This window comes from Paroedura picta, chromosome 9, assembly GCF_049243985.1.
Source record: "Paroedura picta isolate Pp20150507F chromosome 9, Ppicta_v3.0, whole genome shotgun sequence".
Classification (NCBI taxonomy): domain Eukaryota; kingdom Metazoa; phylum Chordata; class Lepidosauria; order Squamata; family Gekkonidae; genus Paroedura; species Paroedura picta.
In genome coordinates, this window is record NC_135377.1 from 37725229 (window position 1) to 37742813 (window position 17585).

General features: G+C 43.0%; 1 protein-coding gene across 2 annotated transcripts in view; it reads left to right on the forward strand.

Annotated features, from left to right (window-relative positions):
- The window catches only part of ATP6V1H (ATPase H+ transporting V1 subunit H), a 45572-nt gene that overhangs the window by 8503 nt on the left and 19484 nt on the right, over positions 1 to 17585 (forward strand). For both annotated transcript variants that reach the window (XM_077352419.1, XM_077352418.1), the window contains exons 4-10: positions 2136 to 2225; positions 6137 to 6250; positions 7722 to 7826; positions 8452 to 8493; positions 12431 to 12528; positions 14653 to 14845; positions 15632 to 15810. In XM_077352419.1, coding sequence (XP_077208534.1) covers positions 2136 to 2225; positions 6137 to 6250; positions 7722 to 7826; positions 8452 to 8493; positions 12431 to 12528; positions 14653 to 14845; positions 15632 to 15810 — 821 coding nt within the window. The remainder of the gene's footprint in view (positions 1 to 2135; positions 2226 to 6136; positions 6251 to 7721; positions 7827 to 8451; positions 8494 to 12430; positions 12529 to 14652; positions 14846 to 15631; positions 15811 to 17585) is intronic.

Below are 17585 nucleotides of genomic sequence, written 5' to 3' on the forward strand. Positions count from 1 at the left end.
TTAACTCCGGCTTGTATTAATTGGTTCGTACAGATACTGTACAGATAGCACCTTGGTATACTTCCATCATACCTGGGCAGAGCTCCAGCTCAGAGCCCCCTCCTAGAGGTTTACAAGTTGTCTGCAAGTTGCAGTCAGCAGCGCTGTCTATTTGACAAACTTCATTTGCATTCAGACAGTTAGCGAAAGTTCTCAGTAGTGCATCAAAGATGATTGTTTTTGTGCATGGTCATACAGTTTCCTGCAATTTCCTGCCCTGTCTGCCATCACCATCTGCCCTTCCTGTCTGCTGTCAGCAAGGTTCTTTACGGACATAAAACATTTACATCAGTTAGAGCAGGGGTAGTCAAACTGCGGCCCTCCAGATGTCCATGGACTACATTTCCCATGGGCCCCTGCCAACGATCGCTGGCAGGGGTTCATGGGAATTGTAGTTCATGGACATCTGGAGGGCCGCAGTTTGACTACTCTTGAGTTAGAGAGTGACTGACAGATGTGAGATTGTCTTTGTCCCTTACAAGTGTCTGACCCAGTGTGCCTAAGGGAGCCACCATCAGTTTCACCTTTGATTCACTGAGGAAGAATTTTTAAGGTGCTATCTTATGTAGAGTTATCACTTCAGCCTAATTGGTTTCAGTGGGAATCGCTGTTCATAGGATTGCACTGTTAGTACGTTAGTTTGGAGTAGTGAAGATCCTAACTGAGGAACTTTATATGAAATTGACTGAAGCTTCTTGGTGTAGTGGTTAGGAGCGCCAACTTCTAATCTGGCGAGCCAAGTTTGATTACCCACTCCCCCACATGCAACCAACTGGGTGACCTTGGGCTCGCCAGATTATATATGGGGCAGTGGGGAATCAAACCCGGCTTGCCAGGTTATAATGTCCACACTCCTAACTGCTACATCAAGCTGGCACCAAGCTGTGGCTATTTTCAATCCAGAAGTTTGTCCATGGTCATTACACATTGTCATGGCAGGGTTGCCTCGCTGTCTCCGGGGCTGTAAGTTTGGAAGCAACCTGTTTCACAGAAGTGTGTGCTCTTGTCTCTTTCGTACTTCACTTTCCTGTGAAAAGTGGATGAGAAATAGCCACGGTAGCTCACCATAAATACAAGGAATTACCCTAACTTTCTTTCTCATGCTGGTCCACTTAGGAAGCAACCTGCTTATTTAGTTTCATTGGAGGCATTCCACAGGCAGAGCTGCCTTGGGAATTGTCTCCTAGCTACTTTTCCTTTATGAATGAAACAAAACATTAATGCTGTCACTTGCTAAATGGCCACACTATTCCATCAATCAGACTCTGGTTCTGTAAAATGTCTTATCTTTAGTCTGCAGCACATGAATTCAACACTGCATGTTCTTTGGTTCTCTTCCTCATCACCCACCCAGCGTGTATAAATCAAGCAGCTGTTGTTGCTACTCAGTATACATTCCACCTCAACAACTAATCAAATCAGTGGAGTGTGCAGAGTAATTATGTGTTTGGAAGGAAGTTCCCACTATATTCCATACTTGTACTGAAGGACAATACTTAAGGTTTTAAAATATTTTGATGCTTAAAACCCTGAATGACCCATGTCCAAAGCAACTGAAGGATCATATTCTCAAGTATGAACCTTCCCAGGATCTGAGTTTAGGTGGTGGGTCTGCACTGAGAGACCTAGCAGATTTTGGGGAAAAACTTGTTCTGTTGTGACCATCAGTTACTGAAAATCCCATAAGAATGGTTAGATGCATCACTTTTTGTATAAATTCCAGAAACTGATTCTTAATTCCTGGAATGAATTTTAAACTGCTGCCGTTTCCTAACCATAGCCTGTTTTAAAATTCTTATCGATGCTGTTCTTGACCTGGGTGTTTTCTTATTATGTGGTTAGAGTATGTTTTTTTGTTTGTTTGTTATGGAGATGGTATCTTTTTAGTGCTTTGCCCCTTATATAGTTTTGCTTGTGAAATGCCTTGCATGATATTGCAGTAGAAAAGTGGGGTAAAAATGCAGTAAATAAATGCTGCTGTCAAGTTCAGATTTTAAAAAATGTTTTCTGTGCTGCCTGTGTTTTCAAAATTGTATGGTAAAATGAGAATGAAAACAGTTGCTAATACTTTAATTTCTTGAAATACTTTTTTCTAGTGTGCTAAAACATTCATAAACCTGATGACTCATATCTCCAAGGAACAGACAGTTCAGTACATTTTAACTATGGTTGATGATATGCTGCAGGTAAGTTAATTAACCTTTTTAACATTTAACTCTTGATATGTAGGTGTCTTATTTCAACGTAGGTGGTTTTTCACTTGCTCTCTGCTTAATGTTGTCTTAAAAGGCTGGATGCTACCTGGCAAGCAGCCTTATTTGATTTTAATGGGATTGTGCTCTCTGCTGAAGTTTCTGGATGTTGCATAGCAGCAGTGGATTAAACTTTTTGTGAACAGCTGCTGCTGGCTTCTACTTCCACATCATCTTGTATATGGATCTGTATTTTACTGTTGGCCCACATACAAAAAACATGGCGAATATACCAGCAATATAATCGGTGAAGACTACTTTTTCCCCCTGAAAAATATGCCTCCAAGTGGGGGGTCATCTTATACGCCGGGTGCACTTCAGTTGGGATTGGCATAGCTGCCCATAGTACTGTAATGTAATGTAACAAACTCTATATTTTGAGTGGAAATGTTGGGGGGGTCGTCTTATACGCCCAGTCGTCTTATACGCCGGCAAATACGGTAAGTTTAAACTTACAACTACAAATAAGAATGGCTCAAATTGCTAATAAATTAATCAGCCTTAAAATTTTGTGTATATATTCATGTTAGAAGTTATGACCCATTGAACAGAATACTAATTTCAAATACCACAAACTTTTCAAGACCAAACTTTAATATTTTGTAGGTTATTATACCATTAATATGATATGATGTATAATAATAGTCACATGCTGTGATAATCTAAGTATCCATTTGCCCCAGGAATCTTAATTCTAAATGGATTGTGGAAGTGCATTGATTATGGGAACAAATGAATGACCTGACCTGCCTCCCATTATACGTGCTTATTGTAGTCTTTAGCTTTGATTGCTGTAATGTACTTCACACAGGGTAGCCTTTGTTCAGGAACTTTTTCTCGTCCAGAATTTAGCTTCGTGGATGATGATACAAACTAGTTGGAGGAACCTGCTATACTTGTCTTCAAGGAGCTGTACTGGTCTCCTGTTAAATTCTGGGGACAGTTCAAATTACTGATGATAATCAGGTCCCAGGTGTTTTATAGGGCATAAGATGCTCTGAATGAGCACTCTCTGTATGCCTGTTCCTTTAAAGGAGCCTTCTGCTGTGGAAATCTGGAAAAATCGCAGGAGCAACTGACGGCATTAATATTCAATATAATCACAATGCTTTGTTGGAAGGTTTTTAAGGTTGAATTCCATTGATCATTAAAAACTCCCTGTAAAGCCTCTATTTTGCAATGGAGTTAGATTTGTAGGTATTTTCATAAAATTCTTGCTACTTCTGGCCATATGTTTTGTTTCATTTGACGGGTCTAAACCTCCTCCCCTCTACAATTATGTTTTATTTGACTATTTTATGTTGTTCTATAGTTGTATATATGAGCCTCTTGTGGCGCAGAGTGGTAAGGCAGCCGTCTGAAAGCTTTGCCCATGAGGCTGGGAGTTCGATCCCAGCAGCCGGCTCAAGGTCGACTCAGCCTTCCATCCTTCCGAGGTCGGTAAAATGAGTACCCAGCTTGCTGGGGGGTAAATGGTAATGACTGGGGAAGGCACTGGCAAACCACCCCGTATTGAGTCTGCCATGAAAACGCTGGAGGGCGTCACCCCAAGGGTCAGACATGACCCGGTGCTTGCACAGGGGGATACCTTTACCTTTACCTATAGTTGTATGCTGTTTCAAAATCTAGGTAAGAATTCAAAACTACTGTTGGCTCCAACCAGCATTTTGGCTGTTGAAAAAGGGAGAAGGGTCCCCTGAGACCACCAAGTAGGCCATATTGGAGATCATGTGACCGGCATAGACTAAAAGCATGCAGTATTGAGTTCATAGCATTAAGAGGAATTAGGTGAGGTTGCATGAAAAACCTGCTGGATCCAACCCTAGTTATCCATTTCATACAGTAAGGATGTGATAGGCGAAAGACTTAAATCAACCTGCAGACCCAACTTCATGTAGGAGGGTATTCGCAAGTGCAGTTGTGTTGAGGAAGGTAGCAGCAGTTTGCAACATGGGGCATGAGCAGTTGTTCCTCACTGTTTGTAAAACCACCCCCATACTTCTTGAGTTGGGCAATTATCTACAGATAGAACTGATATTAAGGTCGAAGGAGCTGTAGTCCCTTAAATATGATTTCCTAGTACTGTAAATGGGAAGAACACTATACAATCCTTCATGGCATATATCTGGAGTAGAAGGTCATTGTTATGAGGCAACAGTTGCACCAGGTCAATTAATGTACTCTGGAGCCTCCCAGAGGGCTCCACAGGCTCTTCATTAGGACATACTAGCTGTGCTCCAGAACTTCTTAAAAGGTAATAGTTTGTTACGCCAGTTAGTTGATTTGCAGCACAATTGACTGACTGACAGTTTTTAAATAGTAATCTGTCCTCTGAACTAGTAAATTAATTGTGTGATTGTGCCTTCCTGTTTTCTATATGTTGTCATGTTTCTTCACATAAATTACATTGACTCCAGTCCTAAATAAATTTATTTGGTCAGTTTGAAGTCAATGGCATTGACTTCTGAATTTACATTGTTCTTATTGTTTGGAAGGGAAATTAACATCAGCACATGGCAAATGTGCAGAGGGTACCCAGAGCCGGTTGGGACTCCAGGGTTAAGAGTTTGCTGCGCGTTTAAAGATGTGGTTCTCCTGGATGTTGAAACATGTTTGCATAAAATGTGAAATATGCCTGACCAAATTTGCAATACTCCCCTTGACCTAAAGGTATATGTCTATATGAGAAAATGAGTTGTTGTTTGGAAACTATTTTTTCATCTTATGTATTTAAATTTTGTTATGAATAGTGAAAAACTGCTTAAAATTTACTGATACTTAATTTGTGATGTGAATCAGGCTGATTAACAGGAGAATCTTGGATAGTATAAAAGCATGCATAGACTGATTTTAATACCCAGATAACTATATAGCATGTTGGTTTTGTTCTAGATGAGAATACCAACACAGATGTTTAGGCTTTGGATCTTCCAAGAGCAGGAATCCTACCATGAGGCAGGAGAGAGGAAAACCTTTCAGGCTCACCCCAAGGCCCTTTAATCCAGTGCCCTGTTTCCCCAGCATCCTGTCAGCAGGCTCCGGGAGTCTTGCAAATAGGGCAATAGGGCCTGTTAACCCTTGTAGCACTTGCTGTTTGCTGCCATGGGGTGGGCATGCAGGCCCCTGCACTGTGACTTGATTAAGACCTGCAGCCCAAAGTAGACCAGTGTTTTATTCCATGCTTGTCCCATGCATGTATCCTTTCTTTCAGTCATTCCTAGCTGTCATCCGCAGCAGGCTTTCCCCATTTATTTTGGGATGGCTCATGATTGACAAGGAGAGCTTTGCGTCATCCTTGTCAAGACAGGTTGATAAGCATTAAGACCTTTAGCAAGTATTGCTTGGTGTATTTTCTGTAGGTTAAACAAGCCCCTCTAGTCTGTCATCATACATAATGGTTCTCCAAATTTCAGACTACCCCCCCCTTCTGTGTTTTCCTGTCTTTTTCTTGAGAGGTAAGTATGGAAGATGGTACGCCAGTACTGCAGTCAATCCATGCCAAGAAGAGTAGGCAGATAATTTCCTTGATTTAATTTGAGTTTCTCTGACTCAATAGGTTGCTTGTCTAGGAGTCAGAAGCATAGTCTTCCCTGACCTTCCCTGACCAGCTCCAGATCTTCCTCTCCCCCATGAATTCTGCTGCTAGACAGGCAGGCATTCTTCAGGGACTGTTGTTCTGCCGGTTGCTTTTGTGCCAGCACCTGCCTTGCACTTCTTCAATAAATAAATCCTGTATTTATGCTGTTTTCCCTAATTTTCTTGATCAGTTTGAAACCCTTTGCAGTACTTGGTAAGCTCCCATGTTCTCGCAACCGTTGCACACTTCTGTCTTCTGATCCTTCCAGGAAAATCACCAACGGGTGAGCATTTTCTTTGACTATGCAAAACGAGGCAAGAACACCGCGTGGTCCTACTTCCTTCCCATGCTGAACCGTCAAGATCTTTTCACTGTGCATATGGTAAGCTTCCCAGTGGCCAGGCATCCTGAATTTGGGAGGAGGCAGGAGACTTTGGAAAGGCAGCTCCTTACACCAGGGAAGGGAGTGGAGCATTAAAGCAGTGCTGGGAGTCTGGTTGGCAGTGCTGCAAAACTGTAAAGCTGCTCCTGTCAGTCCTTGAGAATGTAACTGAGGATTGTATCCAAAGAATCCACAGCTTGTGTCCAAGGGAAGAGAGGAGAAGCCTTTTCAGTAACTTCCCACTATTTATGGCTCTGCCTGGAAAGAATGGTCCAAGTCCCAGTCTGAGCACCTTTTGGAAGTGATGTTTGTCTGACTTGGAAGGCTTGGATTAAGCAGTTACATTCTCATTTGATAGTTTGAAGAGAAAAAAAAGGTGGTGTCTCAGATGGGCTGGGAGAAACTCATATCTGTAAACCAATGGTTTTATTTTTCTTTTGTATTAACCGTGCTAGGACTCCAGCCTCTCTAAAGGCCTGACTGCATGCTTTTGAATGCCACTCCAGCTGTAGAAACCATTTGCTTTTTAAAAGTTCTTACTGATGCAGTTTCTCTCTTTTTTCACATTCTTGCACCTCAGCTTTGTGAGAGGCATTTGAGAACCTGGCTAGCCAAAAGGAGCTACATTTGTCCTTATGCCTTCCAGAACTTAAGATTTGTTTGTTTGTTTATTTGTTTGTTTGTTTGTTTCATTCATTCATTCATTCATTCATTCATTCATTCATTCATTCATTCATTCATTCATTCATTCATTCATTCATTCATTCATATTTTTATACCGCCCTTCCCTACGGCTCTGGGCGGTTTACAGAAAACATTTTGGAAGATAGATATAAAACTAATAACCCTTGTAACTACCCAACACCCTAAAAAAACCCCTCCCCCAGCTGCCCACCAGCAACTGGCAACCCAGGAGGATATGGTGACTTCATTGGAGGGTAACAGAGGATGGACCCACGGTCTTCCTTAAACTTCAACCTGGCCTAAGCCCAAAGCCCGGTGAAAGATCTCAGTCTTACGGGCCCTGCAAAACTAAGGTCAGCTCCGGCAGGGCCCATAGCTCTTCTAGGAGCTCATCCCACCAGTCAAGGGCCAAGGCCGAAAAGGCCCTGGCCCTGGTTCAGGTCAGGTGAATTCTGCTTGGGCCGGGGCTCTCCAACCTATTAATACTCATAGCAGAAGGCCCTGCAAGACGCATAACGAGAAGCGGTCCCTAAGATACGCTGGGCCCAGACTGCAATTGGCCTTAAAGGTCAATCCCAAAACCTTGAACTTGATCCGGAATTCAACTGGTAACCAATGTATCCAAAATATGGAGGACTAAACCTCAACATTTGTTTTAGGTTTTAAAACTAAACCTCAATTGTCTGTTTTCACGTTGCTCTCTAGTTGAAATGTATATTAGGATTCTTCATTTGAGTGTCGCTGGCTGTTCAAAGCTGAAGTTTCTGTTTTCTGCATTGTCTTTCAGGCAGCCAGGATTATTGCTAAATTGGCAGCTTGGGGAAGAGAACTGATGGAAGGCAGTGACTTAAATTACTACTTCAATTGGATTAAAACCCAGCTGAGTTCGCAGGTAGATAATAACACTGTAATAGCCTTGTACATTCTTTTCTTATTACAATTCAGACGGCTAGGATTTAAACTCCTTAACAGTGCCATCCTAAACAATCACACCATTCTAAGTTCACTGAAGCCCATTGGCTCAGAAGGCTGCAGCTGTCCTTGGGATGGCAGCATCAAGGGCACATTCCATGAGAAAGCCTCCTGGACAAACTCCCTTGAACTGAATGGAACTTATAGAGATGACCTTCCTGTTGGAATGATTGCTTTGAATTCAAATTGAAATGGCTAAATGCTGGTATGATGTGACAATCATTATTTGCATTGCTTTGATTACTGAAGCATTTCTAATAGCATATTATGCATTATCAGAGCTGAGTCCCAGTGCAACTCCAGGCTGTGTCCTTTAACTAATCCAGAGTCCCTATGTCAAGTCAACATGCTTGGAAATATTGTGTAGACCACTTGCTATGTGATTCTGGTTATTGAGATGGTGCTACTGTTAGGTATAGATGGCAAAAATGCTCCATCTTTTTTTGTATCTGGGTGTGCGTATGTAGCATTATACATGTAGAATTGTCTCTCTGGTATACTTCACAGACAATCTTTAGGACCTAACTTTTCCCTTTATATACTAGAAACTACGTGGTATTGGAAGTACTAATGAACCCGGAACTGATGTAAGTATCTTACACACTTTGATAAGTTCCTTTTGACATATGTTTGTGGGCCATTTTATATATTTGAAGGTCTTGCATTTGAGATTGAATTGGTCTCTGTGAATCAAATGGCTTTCTCTTAAAGCTGTGAAACCAGCTGTCTGAGCAAGAAACACGTGGGTGTTTTGGGGACGACCCAGGTGATCCATGGGGCCGCATGAAGACTCTGCCTGTGGTGGGATGTAGCTTTTTGCTTGAGTCCCTCAGGAGGCAGAATCAGTATGCTCCCCAGGTTAAGGCAAGGCAAGAGCCTAGCACTAGGTATGGACCTGTTCAAACTATTATGGATTAGACTGTTGCTATTGTTATTGTTGCAGTTCACTTATATGTTATGAAGAAACAAAGTTCCATGTACTGTTCATGTTATGTTCTATGTGAACTGGCCTGAGCCTTAGGGGAGGGCGGTATACAAATATAATAAAATAAATAAGTATGCTAGTTCATAAGTAGGCTCACTCAGAAGTCCCACAGTTCAGCGTGACTTTAGGAGTATATTATGGATTGCAGTGTGAAATCCTTTGTAGTAGTGGAAGAAGAAGAACAGTTGGTTCTCCAGATTAGAGTCTTTCACTTTTTACCACTACTCCAAGCTGGTAAAGGGAATGTGGGGTTTGATATGAATAGTATGCTGGAGTGCTGTTGAAAATGGGTATTCCTAGGCACTCCAGTAACTCGTGAACTGGGATTAAATAGCCTTTGAAAGTTGAGAGAGAAAACTGAGAATCTCATAACTTTCCAGGAGGATGGAGAAAGCATTAATGGATATGTTGTAGGGAGTGTCCAAATTGTGAAATCTGCTTGAAGGACTGTGGTCAATCCCCTTGAACTTTTTATGAACAGTCAGAAATACATAGCTTGGCCACATGCTGTAGGCTGTTGGCTCACAAGCTTTTGTTGACATTCATGAGTGAAATGCTATAATTTTGACCATGCACTACATACATGTGGCATTGATGGCATTTTGAAGAATCATTTGTGAAAAGGATGTGGTTATGGACTTAAATATGCTTTGCTCTTTGTGAAATTTAAAATTTTGTTTGGTGTGCATTTTCATAGATCAGGGATGTGGACATGATGTTTTTCTTCTCCTTTCAGATCTTATCTGAGAATGAGATTACAGATCCAGGTTTTTTTTTAGGTCTTTGGCCTGGGCACAGCTTTTTCCTGTACTTGTCTTATATAAATTGCTTCTTTTTATCAGAATGCAGATCATGTGTTCTGACTTAAAGAGAGTGGCAGAAGCAAGACTGATGATAAAAAACACATTCTAGTTAAAGGAGGGGGGATATTATAAGTTATGCCAAGAATGTAAGAAACATGTTTATACAAATCTTGCATTTTGTAAAAACTTCTCTTTCAGCACTGAATTCACTTGTCAGGTAAATGCTTACTGCAATAGTTATGGATCAGTAGTTCTAGAAAGCTAAAAATACCAAGGCTGCATTCATACAAAACTGTAGTACTCAGTGTTGCCACAAGATGTCTCCAAGAAATAAAAGCATTCAAATCAAACTGAAGCAGCATAATTAGTTTTTGGCTCCTGTATGTGTGTGTCATGGGTCATTAGTAATATTATTATTTGATCATTCAGCGCGTCCCTCCAATCATACTGAAGGAGCAAGTAACAATAGATAAAACAAATTACAGCATTCTTGCAGGAAAAGTAAGACAAATTGTAAGCAATTAGCTTTCTTTTTTAGTTAATCAAGAACATCTATTAAACTAGTGCAGTGGTTAGGAACGTGGACTTCTAAGCTGGTGAGCCGGGTTTGATTTCTCACCTGCCTCACAGGGTGTCTGTTGTGGGGAGAGGAAGGGGAAGGCGAATGTAAGCTCCTTTGAGACTCCTTCAGGTAGAGAAAAGCGGCATATAAGAACCAACTCTTCTGTAGGGACCCAGTGTAGCCTTGTCTCTGACGTGTGTTAGTGCAGGGGTAGTCAACCTGTGGTCCTCCAGATGTCCATGGACTACAATTCCCATGATCCCCTGCCAGCAGATGCTTGCAGGGGCTCATGGGAATTGTAGTCCATAGACATCTGGAGGACCACAGGTTGACTACCCCTGTCTTAGTGTATGTTGCTTTAGAGCTGCTGTAGGTATCAGAGTCCCTATTAGCTGCAATACAGCTTTTGGATCTCTAGTGATGTACCTTGAGGCCCATTTTATAGAAGCATCTGGTCCTCCAGGCTATGGAGACTTGCATGAATTTGTTTGGAAAGGGGATGGAGAGTTTGATCATCTCCAATGTCAGGGAAGGGTTGTCTGGTGGAGACTTGTGTCGAGTTCTGGGTGCTGCTGTTCAAGAAGGATATTGTTTGAATGTGTTCAGAGAGGTGCAGCTAGGATTGTTGAGGGGTTGGGATCCATGCCTTACAAGGAAAGGTTGAGAGAGTTGGGTGTGTGTAGCTTGGAGGAGAGCAAGGGGTGATGTGATAGCTGTGTTTAACTATGTAAAAACAAGGCATCTTGAAAAGGGGGCAACTTGCCTACTGAAACTTTAGAGACGACAATGAATATATTTTATATACAAATCAGATGAGTACCCGTCAGGAGTATGTGATTTTTATGTCCCTAAGGAGATGGGGAGCTGGACTGGTTGGACCTTTGTGGTCTCTTCCAGCTCTGCATGATTCTGATTCTGCATCTGATTGATGTGCATCATTGGGAAGACAGGTGCACTCTAGATATGTGTCACTTTCCAATCTGAGCCCATATCTGACAGTAAGGGAGACAATCCTTTTCCCCCCTCCACCTTTCCTGTGGTAAATTTTTCATTACATTTTTATAAAACAGATTGACCAGGGAAATGGGGAATTTGGAGAGAACAAAGGGTTAGATCCTATCAGCTTTTCCACAGATCCCCCCCCCCATTCCTTCCTCACTGCAGCCCCTGTCCTGTGTGTATCCTTTCCTATGAGTCCCACATTTTCTGGCATTCTCTTTTTGGTTGCCAGAAGGAGTTCACCTTCCATCTTTTGCTAGCAAAAAGCTGGGGGGATCCCAGCAGAAAAAACATACCATCAGATTAGTCAAACGTGGATCTCATCCTGCTTTTTGAAGTGTTTGGATTGTACCACATTCTTAGAGACCACAATAAAAAGGAGAAAATATCCTGATGCAAGCTAAGAACCCCCCACCCACAAAAAAAAGGTTAAAATAAGGAAAATGTGCTCAGGCCTCTGTAGGATAAAATGTATTGTAAAATGAAATTAATATTTATTAAAATTAAAACCAAAAGCTTGAATTATAGCCTCATTAAAATCCAAGTGTACATTCATATTAACCTTGCTAACACTGACCAGACACTTTTTGGCATCCCTGCCTTTATTAATGGTCAGCCATAAACAGAATAGAATACATAAGATACAAAAACAAAAATGTTAAATATACAATGATATGTTAACTATAGGACACTAAGGACCTTAATTGATTCTATGGACCAGGAGGCCGGATAAAATTCTTTGAGACTTCTTATGTTTCTAACGCAGGCCCTGGTCCAGGTGAGCACTTCCAGTGTCCACTGAGTGTCCTGTAGGAGCCAGCCTTTCTCCAAAGTGTGCTGAGAGATACACTTCCTTGGAGATACACTTCCGGCCGTGCTGTGGAACTGTCTTTTGAAGCACTGTCTGCAACCAGCCAAAGCTAGAGCACCGATCAATAAGCTGATTAATGGCCTGACTTCATGACTTGGTAAACAAGATGGAGGGTGCTTTCTTGCAGTGGCTGCTGGATCCAGCCGTGGCAAAACATCAGGCACTAGCAGTGATGGATTCATTTTTTATTCCCATGAAGAACACATAGACATCTGCCTGCAGGGCTCTTAACTGTGCTCTCTCTTTTGGCAGGATGGCAGGGTCAATGAAGGGTCCTTACCGTGTATTATAATCTTTCATTTAGAGTTCGCAATATGTTCAGTGTGTTGCTGGCTGTCTGCAGCTGATGCTCCGGGTCAACGAATACCGTTTTGCATGGGTAGAATCTGATGGGGTGAATTGGTGAGTATAGGACACACAGCAAAAGTTGAATGTCTAATGTATGAACAAAATGTTTTCTGATGGTGCTTCAGATTTGTTTGTTTGTCCTCGGAAGCACATGCATATGCATATCCTAAACCAATGTAGCACTCTTGCCTCTCAGAGAATTCTGGGTGTTATCCTTCTGGGTGTTACAGTTGTCATCATCTATGTCTTCCCTAGCAGTCAGTTCACTCCCTTCCACCTGCTTCTTGGCCTGACATCTGAGCTACTGCTTGGTGTAGTGGTTAGGTGTGCGGACTTCTGATCTGGTGAGCCAGGCTTGATTTCCTGCCCCCCTGCATGCAGCCAGCTGGATGACCTTGGGCTCACCACAGCACTGATAAAGCTGTTCTGACTGAGCAGTAATGTCAGGGCTCTCTCAGCCTCATAAACCTCACAGGGTGTCCGTCATGGGAGAGGAAGGGAAGGTGACTGTAAGCTGCTTTGAGACTTCTTCGGGTAGAGAAAAGCGGCGTATAAGAACCAACTCTTATTCTGCGATACTGAGGAAGCAAGCATTGTGGGAAACTGTTTACCAGTTTTGACTTCTTCCCTCCTTTTGGATCAGATCTAGGGTGACATCCACCAGCCGAGAGATCCCATTCTTGAAATTTTTCTGTTATCGTAGTAGAAGAAATGGTTTCTGATCCACTTTTTAGGTGTGCCCCACTTTCAGGCTGTCATTCCACCCTTCCCTTTCTTCTGGGTCTCCCTCTGCTTGCATAGCTTAGCAGTCTATGGATTTATGTGGGCTGGAGCCATTTATGCAAGGCAGTTCCTTCTGATAAAAGAACTTCATTCTGCTAAATGTCTAAGCAGGAAGCACAAATAGCTAGCAAGCGATTTACTGCAAAGGACAAATATAATGGGATTGACTAGTGGAAAAACAAACATAAAACAAGCTACCTAGAATTAATGCCCACGTCAGTGAATAGCGTCCTGCCTTTCTTGGTTGTTGGTTGGGTCAGCCTTTGCCCCTCTGTGAAGCAGGTTGCTGTGTGGACATGATAAAGGGGTGCTGCTGTTTCTATGACTGCAGACTGGCAAGTATTCTCTGGTACAGACCAACAACAATTTGGGGCTTACTCTCCATTCCTGACTCCCAAACCACGGTTTGTATTTGTTCATCAGAAGAAAAGTGACAACTTAGGTGTGCTTATTTATTTTATTTAGTTTGGTAAAGTTCCCCTGCCTGCCTGGATTTCCCAAGTCATGCATCATCCTAAAGCCATTGCTCTGCCCCTTTCTTTCAGCCCCTGGGGATCTGATGCCGCCTTCAGGCAAATGAATGTTTGTTATTCCAGCATCAGAGTGTCTGTCATCCCTAGCAATAGTTCTGTATGGGAACAAGAGGGCTTGAACAGATCTTTCAGTAGCTTCTCTAGACAATGCACAGCCCCATTACTGAAAGCTATGATGGTTTTAGGAATGGTTTGTAGCTCATATACAACTTCTACTGCCGTCATAGGTCCATAACCTTGTATTCTTGGGTGCTTATTAGACAGTATATGTTATTCAATTGACATATATGCTCAGCAGATAAATTATGTGTTATGTGAGGAAACTGTGGATCCTAAACCTTTTCTAACATGAGACTGGAATGCAACAAAGGAGCTTGTTGTTGCTCTTAGACCTTTTGTTTTCCCACTACCTGTGTGTTGAAAGCACATCAACATAAAACCTTGAAATAGAACCATCTTATTTAATCTGCAATTTGTGTTGAATTTTCAAATCTTCCAACACTTCCCATGACAATGTAGAATTAGTGTTCATCTACCATTGGGTTCTGTTTTAGAGTCTGACTCCTGAATTGTAAGGGAGCATTTTCACAAGTGCACTGAGTCTGGATGTGGATGTTTCAATATTCAGTAAACTAATCCTCATGACTGATGTGCTTCCAAATGGTCTTAGAGAAAGAATAGCTTTACCCGTTGTGATATTTTAGTCTTTTGGAGGGGGGGGGTGATAAGTGGCATTTTCTTGGGGGGGGGTGATAAGTGGCATTTTAAGAGGATGCTGGGAACATGGTTGCTTGAGGTCCCAGGTGCAAGGTGTTCTCTTTTGCTGACTGATGTTTCCATTTGACCCTTTCCCCCCTTCCAGTATCATGGGCGTGCTGAGTAACAAATGTGGTTTCCAACTCCAGTATCAGATGATTTTCTCTATCTGGCTGTTGGCATTTAGTCCTCAAATGTGTGAATATTTGCGGCGCTATAATATTGTCCCAGTCCTGTCAGACATTCTTCAGGAGTCTGTGAAAGAGAAAGTAACCAGGATCATCCTTGCAGCATTCCGGGTGAGTTCTAGGCATGGACTGGAAAGCCTTTATTCGGAGAAATGCTTTTGCCATATAAGGAAAGCCAGATAAGGGGGGGGGGTGTAGCTCAGCATTGAAACACGTATTTTGTATGCAAAGGCCAAGTTCAGTCCCTCACACCTCCTGTTAAAGGATCTCAGGGAGCAGGTATAGGAATGGGCATTTCTCTTCCTGAGACTTATGAGAGTTTCTGACAGTCACAATAGATGATTCTGAACAGGATGGACCAATCATGTCGCTCAGTATAACTTCGTATTTCCATAGGCTCTGTTCCGCATTTCAAAAAAGTGAGCAAGGCCCTTGCCCAGTGAGATGTGCTTGGCATGTGATATCCATTCTTCTGGCAGCTGCCATTTAAAGGAGGGGAATTCAGCCAGCCTTCCTGAGGTGTAGACTTCATGCCAGGGATGGAAGTAAATGTGGATCCTTTGGTTGGTGGTAATTGCATATGTGGCTCTCCACAAACGGTGGAGTGAATGCCATTGCCCTAACAACATGCCTCCTCGATAATTGAAATATTTTTTTAAAAAGGAACTTGAAGGATAGTTGCCTTTGCTTGAATTGCAGTCCACCATGCAGTCTTGACTCTTTCCACCTACTTGCACATCTTCTTTTGATAGACCATCTTAAAGTTTGCTAGTTGGAAGTGACTGGGAAAATTCAGTGCCCTTTGCTTGTGGTCAGTGCAGAGAAGGTAGGCAGTCTTCTTCAGTGCTGGTAGTCAGGGTTTTCATGAAGACATTTTATTACTTCTTGTCTCCCCAGAATCTTCTCGAAAAGTCTACCGAAAGAGAAACTCGCCAAGAGTATGCTCTTGCCATGATCCAGTGCAAAGTTCTAAAGCAGCTGGAGAACTTGGAGCAACAGAAATATGATGATGAAGATATAAGTGAGGATATAAAGTTTCTGCTTGAGAAACTCGGGGAGAGTGTTCAGGACCTCAGGTAAATTCACCTGTGATATTTAGTAACAGAATCTGTGTGCAAATTAATTTCTTTACTTCTTTTTAAAAACTTCTAAATGGCATATAAAAAATTGCTTTTAGCCATCCTAGCAAATCTATTTTTGCCATCTGAACATCATTAAAACAATGTTGAAGTCACAATAATAATTAAAGATGAATTCAGTAAAATCTCAGCCAACAATCTTATTGATGTATCATATTCACTTTAAAACCCCTGCAAAACAGGCTTTCTTCATTAGTGGAATAGCTATATAGATGGAGCCAAGCAATCCACTCAGGGCTAGAAACTCTTTGTTACCTGTGAAGAAAGTCATGTTACATGTGAAGCTTATCTGGGTCTCTTAAGCAGAGCCTCCCTGAGTGATTTCTGCATGAGGAACAAGAATCAGTGTGGGAGTAGATTCTGAGGTAGGCTGGGCCCATGACATTTACAGCTCTCAAGGTTGTAACCTTTAACCTGATCTGGAAAAATAAATAGGAAGTCCATGCAGTTCTTTCATCATTGGCAGCAGTCCCCAACCTTTTTATCACTGGGGACCGGTCAATGCTTGACAGTTTTACTGTGGCCCATGGGGGGGGGTAGTCTTTTGCCGAGGGATATCGTCGCTGCCACCTGAGCCCCTGCTCTACTTCCTTTCCCACTGACTTTCCGCCGCCCGCTGGGGGGTGCTGCCAGCAGCAGCTGCGCAGTGCTATGCTGAGGGGGAGCCTCAGCCATGGCAGCCGCTGGAGAACACCAAAGGTGAGCTGGCGGCAGAGTGGCAGGGGCAGCAGCTGGGGAAGAAGATGAGGAGGAGCCACGGCCTGGTACCGACAGATCCACGAACCAGTCCCCGGACCGGGGGTTGAGGACCACTGATCATTGGGATATGGCCTATTTGTTCACTTACAGTCTTGGGACTGTGCAAACGCAGGCCAGCCACAGAAATCTACCGGGGGTGCTACCGCCCCACCATGTTGCATGTGTATGCAGTTTCCTGCCGGATCGGACAGGTGATCTAGGCAGAGCGCCCCCTTATCCCTCAGTTCCAAACTGCCACCCCCAAGGACAGTCGCTGTTTCAGCTCTGTACTTCCAATGGCTTCAAAGGCCCTTTAAAAAAACTGCTTTTGCTGCGGGATCAAAATGTGTCTTTTGTGCCGGGGAGAGGCACACAGCGTTGGAGCCAGCACCCTCTGCTAATGCTTCACGCCAAAAGCAAGGTCAGATCGCTCAGCTAGACTTAAAGCAGCCCTTTGGGGAAAAGCCCTGTTGGGCCCCCAAACTGCAGCTCCTTCAAAACCGGAACCCGAGCCAACTGCTGCTCCTGCCCATACTCCCAGACCCATTTCTGTCCGCTCAACCGCATCCGTCCCTCCTTCGGTTCCATCCCGAGTCGAGAAGCAGTCGGTTCCATCAGCTCCATCTCTGGTTCCCACTCCATTGGAGGCCAGGGCGGTTCGAGCTACTCCAGTATTAGCCTGATGATGTAGAGATTGCTGAGGCATCAATGGCTACAGCAGGATTTGGTCTTTCAAAAGAGGTTTTTGTGGGCAAATCAGTCAAACCTGAAAAGGTATCCTTGGCCACTGCTGTTGCCTGGCTGTCCAGGAGCCAGCAGATGACCCAGAATTGCCCCAAGCTGTGAACCTCACTTTTTAAGAACAACATGATCCTATCTATGGGCATTTCACCTTCCATTCTGATTCCAGCACTGGATGGTTTGGATAGGTTGAAATAGAGTTGGGTGTGCTCTGCATACTGGTGACCCTGGAC